The sequence below is a fragment of the Pipistrellus kuhlii genome, unplaced genomic scaffold (assembly GCF_014108245.1).
Source record: "Pipistrellus kuhlii isolate mPipKuh1 unplaced genomic scaffold, mPipKuh1.p scaffold_m20_p_3, whole genome shotgun sequence".
In the NCBI taxonomy this organism is placed as follows: Eukaryota; Metazoa; Chordata; class Mammalia; order Chiroptera; family Vespertilionidae; genus Pipistrellus; species Pipistrellus kuhlii.
Window position 1 is genome coordinate 186,357,265 of NW_023425529.1, and position 9,012 is coordinate 186,366,276.

Consider the following 9,012-nt stretch of genomic DNA (forward strand, 5'->3'; position numbering starts at 1 on the left):
TTGTGCGCTGCCTTACTCTTCTACTACCCACTCTGGCGGCCTTTGTTTTGATTGTAAAATTAAGTTTAAGGAGCACTCTAACCTTTCCCTTCAAATAAAACCTTTGATGTTCTTAGACAAAAAAAAAAAATAAGTTAACAACCAAAAACAAATGAGGATGCAAGGGAGGACATAAATGAGAGGATCCAGTAAGTATAAAAATATGCTGTTCGGATTCAGAATAATTTAATAACTCTTCATGATTTCATATGTATCTGGAAACGGAACAGACACGTGTCCTGAGCCCGTGACAAGAGGTAGGATTCCGGCGTTGGGTACGACGTTCCAGGACAGAGTCAGCGTGACGTTCCTGTTGCCCCTGAAAGACAGCAATCCGACGTCAGCAGAGACACTGCAGTCTGGGGAGAACAAGTCTTACAGCGCCGAGGCGCCCAGTCCGCCCATCACCAGCCCCCCTGAGCGGGCCTCACCCAGACAGTCTCCAGGTCCGTAACCCAGGACACGGCACCAGCGGCCTGGGCACCGCAATGCCCTGGCTCCCTGAGTTCGAGCCAGACGCCCAAGGCCGAGTGCGGACGACAGAGAACAGGAGCCCAGACTGGGGGATCAGAGGACAATGTGCGAGCCCCAACTCCATGGCTCTCTAGCCGGCAAAGGGGAGCACCCCTGCTGGAGTGGAGTCGGACAGGACCCAGATCGCTATTTTGCTCCTCACTGCACAAGAAGGAAGCTGAGGGTCACAGAAGCCAACAGACCAACACCACAAACCTCAGTGCGAGCTGGGCCACGAGCTACTTCCTCCTCAAATCCCCTGAGCCCGTGCCGGGCAGTCCCACCCACAGGCGGGCCCTGCGCGCCCTGGGCACCAGGCCCTGGGCACCGGGGCAGAGGCCTCGGCAGGGGCTGTCACACACCGAGCCCAGATCTTAGCTCAGTTTTGCGGTGTTTCCACATCATCTTCCAGGTCAGATCCATATAAATACTTCACTTCTCTCCCCACCTTCCTCTTTTTTACCCTCAAATATTCTTCTTTAAAAATACAAATACATCGTTCTCTCCCCTTCACATTTCATTAAATGTAAAAAAAAAAAGAGAGAGAGAGAGAGAGACAAAGAATTGCTCACTTGAGACCATTTCCATCGTCAAAGAAAAAATACTTTGTTTTCATATCTTTCAACAGCAGCTTTGGATTATCACCTCTCAGAACAATCTTGTCCCAAAGGACAACCTGGTTCAGAGCCTACAAGAAAAGGGAAATAATTAAATTAACTCAGCAGAAATGGTATCTGTCGATTCAAATCGGAAGCGTTGGTAAGCAACTAGCTCATTACCAGTGAGCCCAACTCTGAGGGGATTGCTGCGACCATCAGCCCTCAGCCCAGTATGAACCCTGCCCGGGTCACTGCTGCCCCCGCCATCTATGTTCTGCCAAGCGTTTTCAATCGCCAAGCATCACTAAATAAAGCCTTTACTATTTTTTCTTTAAAGTTACACACAGGCACATCATTGCTTTATTTCGGCAAAATTCTAGACAGCCTTTCAAGCCGCTATTCTGACACAGCATAAACCTATTGTCAGGCAAATCAGGAGCATGAAATGGAGTAAAAGCACATGTGTGATCACAACCAAGTCCCAAGACTGTGTTCTCACTCAGCTACCACTCACAGCTTGTGAGGCTGACTGCTGAGCATGTGACGTCCAACTCACAGAATGTGGACTGTTATTCCCAAAAGAGGGTTCCAATCGCCACCCTAAGTCTCTTTCTGAGACTAAACAGGACCGTCCCAACGGAGGGACAGAGTCCAGCACATGCCGGAGAGAAGTGACTGTGAGAATTCACTCCTTCACTGAAGCCACAGCCTGCCCGTTCCACGCTGTGCTAACTCACTGGCCATGCTGGGGAGCAGGCTCTGAATGTTAACGTAGGTGCCCGTCACCAAGGAAAGGCCTGTTGTTTGGACCATGTGCTGAGCCTTGAATAGCATGTGTTTCCAGTTGCTACTCATCCTCAACGGCCTTTCCTGTTTTAACACTTAGCTGACTCTCAAGGGCAGGGAGCACCTTCCTCCCAGGCCTAACAAAACATCTGGTATAAAAGATATGCCCCAATTAATGTGCGGTACCATTAACTGACTGCAGTGCTAAAAATGACACTGAACTACAAAACTAACCAACAGAAAGAGCTGGTGAATTTGTCATCTCTTAAAAATGAACACACTTCAAATGAAATAGAGAAGTAGACTCCTTTCTAACTACAAACCACCTCAGTATGCACACAGCAAACATAACGTACTTAGGTAACAGCCACACAGTTACTGTAGTTCATTTTAATTCTACAGATTTCACATTTGTGCTTTACTTCACTCATCAGAATCATTTACTTTATACTTTAGAACCTAAGACCTCTATTTTAGTAACATTCTGTAGTTATACCTCATTTATTTATACCTTACTCTAGCTACAACAAAAGCTTGAAATCAGACTGAACTAAAAAACTTCTATCATAAATTAACTGTTTTAATATATTTTAATGTAATAGTTTAATAACTTCTAATGACAAAATCTGATAAACTCTAATATATGATTTAAAAAAAGACTACCTTAAGTACTCAAATTGGATCCCATACAACTCCAAAACAAATAAAAATTCTAAAGACAGTTATTTATTAACTGCATAGCTATGGCTTCATACACTATCAAAACAGCTCAAACTATATATATAGTTGGGTTATAAAATAACCTCAGAAATGCTTCAAATATAATTAGCTTTAGTTTTTTATTAGAGGTCTGGGTAACCAGAGTTATAAGCACAGATCACAAATTTCATTGTTTCAAATGTCTTGGTATTTATCTTCCTAATTATAGCTGTCTGGAGAGAATATTTCAGCTCGAAGAATCCTACAGCTGGCCCTGGCCTGGGTGGCTCAGTGGATTGGGAAACATCCTGTGCACCAAAAGGTCACCCACCATTCCCTTCCCAGTAGAGGGCATGCCGGAGGCAGCCAATCAGTGGTTCTAACTCACATCAATATTTCTCTCCCCCGCCCCCATTCCTCTCTAAAATCAATAAAAACGTATTTTTTAAAAATCCTACAGCTGGGTGCAATGCCCTCTCCATCTCCTAATGTGCTCCCAGTGCAGCAGCACCTTCCTGAATGTGTCACTGAGCGGCCTCCATGGGTTCCCCATCACGCATATTTTGAACAGAAGCCCCTCAGTATGCGCCTTTCTTTACAAACCCGGTCCTCAGACACCTGCTGTTCCCTCAATCACAGCACCATCAGCAGAGTGCCTCCCCACAGGCTCCTGACCAGCCGTCCTCCGCCAGCTTCTCACAGACCCAGGTTCTTGGTTTCTCATCCATCAGTAAAGTGGCTGAGCAGCTCAGAGGACCCGGCACGGGAGCTGTGCCATGTGGTGGGCCACGGGCCTTCTCTTCGCCTCTGAGAGCTTTGCAGGGATCTTTGTAAGCCGTCCTTCCATCATGTGAGAATTCGTTTCTTTAAAACTGGACAACACAACCCACTCCACTCTGCACAATGCCGCGTGTCAGGAATGAATGATGAATGAATGAATGAATGCACAGAGAGCCAGCCGCTCAGCCTCCTGCCCCCGGAATTCCTCGCTGCCTCCAGAGTCTGAGTTCACACATGTCTTAGGAAGCACGTAGCCAACTCCGATTGGGGACTGAGTGTTACTGTCTGTCCACGTACAGTGTGATTCAAGTGTAACTGCTTTCCCTTTTCAGTTTACATCGAGGAACATACAGACAGATGTGCCGTTTTCAGAATGGCGACCAGACAGACCCTGCAGTGCTGGGTCCCCAGGAGAACCAGCAGCTCGCTCTTGGGCCCAGGGAGCCCCTCCATGCGCCCGAGCCCACAGGCCTCAGCACGGCTGCCACGGGCTGGTGACTCCTCCTGAACCACTCAGGTCAGGTGTTCTGAATATTCAAAATGTATATTTTTCATAAAAACTAGGATGTTACATATCTACTAAAATACTTATATACTTACATTATTTTTTGTTGAATATTCTGCTGATAAATAAAGAAACAACTGCTTAACATTCCAATCAAATATATTCTCTAGATGTAAACAAATTAAGGAATATATCAACCATAGAGCAGCATACAGCTTTAAAACAATCTTAGTAACGCTAAGTATTCACAGCAATACGAACACCAAAATAGAGAAAAAGTGGCCAGAAACATACTGAGCCACTAATTCAATGAAAACACATGAGAGAAGACTATTTCATTTCTCAAGCACGATTCCACTGCAGTTCCAAAGTATAAACAATCATCCCAATTTAACTGTAATAATATGCAAACATCAACGACACGCAGGTAATTAAATCAAGTACAATAAATAGTACTTATACACTAGTATTCTAGGTGTACCAGATTTTTTTCATTAGATGGAGTTACACATATTGAATATATTGATATATATGCGATTTGATATGTCTGCTATTTTTTTGTATTAACAAGCTTCAAAATTTCATGTCAAATTTTCTGAAGGTGTTAACATATTTTTACGCTTAAAAGTGTCAAATTTTGTGCCCAAAAAGAGCATTTGCAGGAAGTTTTAATTCATTATTTTGAAGAAAAAAGCTGCTGAATACTTCTGGGAAGCTTATGGTGAACATGCTCCATCTCCAAGACACTGTGAACACTGGTTTAAACACTGAAAGTGATGAATTTGATGTGAAAGACAGAACGTCCAGATCAACCAAAAAACTTTGAAGACCAACAATTACAAGCATTATTGGATGAAAATGCATGTCAAGCTCAAAAACAACTTGCAGAAAGCTTAAACATTGCTCAGCAAACAATTTCAGATTGTTTACAAGCAATGGGAAAGATTTTAAAGGAAGGAAAATGGGTGCCACATCAACTGAACGACAGACAAATGGAAAACCGAAAAGTCATCAGTAAAATGTTGATTTGGTGGCACGAAAGTAAGTGCTTTTTTTTTTTTTTTTTGCATCAAATTGTGACTGGCAATGAAAAGTGGATTTCATTTGAGAATCCCAAATGCACAGAATCATGGGTTGATCCAGGTTAACCATCAACATCAACTGCAAGGCCAAATCCCTTCATAAAAAAGACAATGCCCTGCGTTTGGTGGGATCAGGAAGGTGTGGTGTATCATGCATGAGCTTCTAAAACCAGGTGAAACCGTTAATACTGATGGCTACTGACAACAAATAACCAATTTAAACCACACTCTGATCGTGAAACGACCAGAATGGGCCAGAAGACACGACAAAGTAATGTTGCTTCATGATGATGCACCATCACACACTTCAAAACCAGTTAAAGACACGGTATAAGATCTTGCCTGGGAAGTAAGAACCACCCGCTGTGTTCACCAGACCCTGCTCCTTCAGATGACCACTTGTTCTGATCGATGGCACACGCCCTCTCTGAGCAGCACTTCAAAATGTACCGAGAAGGGGAAAATTGGGTCCCAAATCACTAAACAGCATGCACGTCGTCAGTGCGCCACAGGAAAGACAATGAGCCCTTGCTCAAAGGATATCTGCCGTGATGTCAAAGTTAATGAACCCCAGGTCACTCTTTTCTCTAGGTCCCGTGAAGTCTTCCACATTTTTCCTAGAAGTAAAGAGAAAAGCTTTACCATCCTTAGGACATGTCAACATACAAAACACACATCATTCCCAGGGATACAGTTGTGTGCACAGGGGAAACAGCAATTCCACAAAGAAACAAGTGAATACTAGGATCAACTTCCTAATCTATACTAATAATCTATACTAATAAAAGGGTAGTATGCAAATTGGTCATGACACTCTCACAGTAACGACTGAACAACAGGCTGTGTGGGGCAACCAGGCCGGCAGGTTGGGCAGTTAGGGGCAATCAGGCAGGTGAGGTTAGGAGCCAGCAGTCCCGGATTGTGAGAGGGATGTCCAGCTGCGGGTTTAGACCAGTCGGACATCTCCCAGGTGTCCCGGATTGGAGAGGGTACAGGCTGGGCTGAGGGGAACCCTCCTCCCGAGTGCACGAATTGTATGCACCGGGCCTCTAGTTCGATATAAAGGCCTGTTTCCGTGTACCTCCAGAGAACCCCTAACAAACCCAGGGGCGATGCAGACTGGGCGAGAAAAGTGTGGACACATGAGGAGGCCACTTGGTGGACGGTGGGAGGAAGGGGCCCCGCCTAAGGGGAGCGTCTGACTGAGGGTCTGTCACCACCACCCGTTTTCTCACGATTATCTCAGTGTGCAGGAGTGGGGTGGCACTCCCACTTACACAAACGGGAACTGAGGCCCAGAATTCTAAGGCACTGGCTCCGAATCAACTAAACCTCACAGCTGCTGGGTGCTGACCGTGCAGAGCTCAACACCGCCTCCCACCCCAAGCTGGCGCGCGCAGAGGTCAATCCACCCAGGACCTGAGTTTGGAACCTAAAGCACAGTATCTAACAAACACCCCTTAGCAGAGAAAGAAGAAACAAAACAAAACATAAACGCGGGGAGGAGAGGGGGGCGGTGGTTATTCCATGACCAGCTTGCTGGAGCTTGTGACCAATAAGAAAACTGCGGCACACTCGTGGGGAGATGGATGGGGAGCTGGGTGAGAAGACGGAGGGAGGAGAAGCGGAGGGGACAGCCCTACAAGCCGGGAAGTGCGGGGCACAGGGCCCGGCCAGGCCGATGCCCGCGGCGCTCCCGGAGCCGGTGCCCGGCCTCCCCGGGCTTGTTCCCGGCTGGTTCTCACTGAACAGGAACCGACGGCCCATTCCCTCCGGCACCGAACCGAACCGAACCGCCCCGCCACCCAGAGCAGCCGGGAGCCGACAGCCCCGACGGGGGAGGCGGGGGACCCACCAGGGACCCACCCGGGACCCAGCCTGGACCAGGGAACAGGGGCCGGGAGGGCGGGCCGGGGACCGGGAGACCCGGAACCAGGGGACCAGGGGCCCCAGCGGAGACCGGAGGCCGGAGGGCGGGCCGGGGGCCCCAGCGGGGACCAGGGGCCAGGGACCCGGGAGCCAGAGGGGACCGGGGGCCCAGCCGGGAGCCGGGAGCCGGGGACCAGGGGCCTGGGAGCGGGGGACCCGGAGAGGAGCGGGCCGGAGGGCGGAAGCCGGGGGCCGGGGGCCTGAGGGCGGGCCGGGGGCGCGGGGACCCGGAACCAGGGGACCGGGGGACCCAGCGGGGAGCGGGGGCCAGGGGACCAGGGGACCCAGCCGGGAGCCGGGGGCCGGGAGCCGGGGACCAGGGGCCGGGGAGCGGGGACCCGGAACCAGGGGACCGGGGGACCCAGCGGGGAGCGGGGGCCCAGCCGGGGGCCGGGGGCCGGGAACCGGGGACCAGGGGCCGGGGAGCGGGGACCCGGAGAGGAGCGGGCCGGAGGGCGGAAGCCGGGGCCGGGGGCCGGGGGCCGGAGGGCGGGCCGCGCCCGGCTGGTGTGGAGCTCCCCCATTGGCCGGCGGGGAGGAGGCGCAGGAAGGAGGGAAGCCCGGGCTGCGGCCGCTCCAGCGACTTCAGAGCGGGAGGCGGGAGCCGGGAGCCGGGGAGCCGGGGAGGGGAGCCGGGAGCCGGGGAGCCGGGAGCCGGGGAGCCGTGGCGGGGAGCCGGGGAGCCGGGGAGCCGTGGCGGGGAGCCGGGAGCCCGGGAGCCCGCGGGGGAGGAGGCGCCGGGAGCGGGAGCCGGGAGCCGGGAGCCGGGAGCCGGGGAGCCGGGAGCCGGGGAGCCGCGGCGGGGAGCCCGGGAGCCGGGAGGGGAGCCGGGAGCCGGGGAGCCCGGGAGCCGGGAGCCGCGGAGGGGAGCCGGGAGCCGGGAGCCGCGGCGGGGAGCCCGGGAGCCGGGAGCCGAGAGCCGGGGAGCCGGGAAGCCGGGAAGCCGGGAGCCGGGAGTCCGGAGCCGGGGAGGGGAGCCGGGAGCCGGGGGCCGGGAGCCGGGGAGCCGGGGAGCCGGGAGCCGGGAGCAGGGGAGCCCGGGAGCCGGGAGCCGGGGAGCCGCGGCGGGGAGCCGGGAGCCGGGAGCCGCGGAGGGGAGCCCGGGAGCCGGGAGCCGGGAGCCGGGGAGCCGCGGCGGGGAGCCGGGAGCCGCGGAGGGGAGCCGGGAGCCGCGGCGGGGAGCCGGGGAGGGGAGCCGGGAGCCGCGGCGGGGAGCCCGGGAGCCGCGGAGGGGAGCCGGGAGCCGCGGAGGGGAGCCCGGAGCCGCGGAGGGGAGCCGGGAGCCGGGAGCCGCGGCGGGGCAGGGCGGAGGCCGCGGGGTGCCCGCAGGCGCCGCGGGCCGGGCCGCACTCACAGCATGATCCGCGAGACGTGCAGCCGCACCGGCACGCTGCGGTCCTTGAAGGCGGTGGTGATGAAGCAGCCGAAGGTGAGCGCCGCCATCACGCTCAGCGAGAAGGCGAACAGCGAGTTCGCCCGCGACAGCACCGTGTTCATCGCGGCCGAGCGCCCGGAGCCCTGTTCCTGGACCCCGTTCCGGTGGCGGCCCGGCTGCCAGCGATCCGCGCCCCTGCGCCGCGCGCGTCCCGGGCGCGCGCCCCGCGGCCCCGCCTCCCTTCCGGTCTTCCGGCGCCCCTACTTCCGGTCTGCCGCCTCCGCCAATCAGCGGCGGGCAGGGGAGGGCTCCTCCGCCAATCAGCGGTGCGCAGGGGAGGGCGGGGCTTCGCTGCGTACGCAGACCCGCCTCCTCCGCCCGGGCGGGCCCACCAGGTCCCCGGCGGGTGCTGGCTCCCCCGGGGCCGCCGCCAGGGGCTCGGGGCGGGCTGGGGGGCCGCCTGGGCGCCGCTGCTGGGCGCTGAGATGCAGCCGGAGAGTTTGGGGTGTCCCCTGGCGAGTCGCGGCTGGAAGCAGCGCTTGACCGCCCGCGGGGTCCTCCTGCCTGTGTCACTTGGGTCCAAAAACTGATGCCTCTTAGGAGGGGGGGGCCCGAAAATGCCTCATCCTCCCACCCCCACGCTACCCCCCACCCCCAGCCGCCCCGTGCACCTTCCACTTTCGACCGCGCCCACTTCCTGTGGCA

General features: G+C 54.7%; 1 protein-coding gene across 1 annotated transcript; it reads right to left on the minus strand.

The window, feature by feature from the left end:
- Positions 1-212: 212 nt before the first annotated feature.
- SPCS3 (signal peptidase complex subunit 3) lies at positions 213-8,537 on the minus strand. The gene is made up of 5 exons (XM_036457979.2): positions 8,287-8,537; positions 5,547-5,620; positions 4,017-4,093; positions 1,125-1,240; positions 213-358 (listed from the first exon to the last, which is right to left on the minus strand). The coding sequence occupies exons 1-5, from the start codon at positions 8,427-8,429 to the stop codon at positions 226-228; spliced, it is 543 nt and encodes a 180-aa protein (XP_036313872.1). The 5' UTR covers positions 8,430-8,537; the 3' UTR covers positions 213-225.
- Between the last annotated feature and the right edge of the window lie 475 nt (positions 8,538-9,012).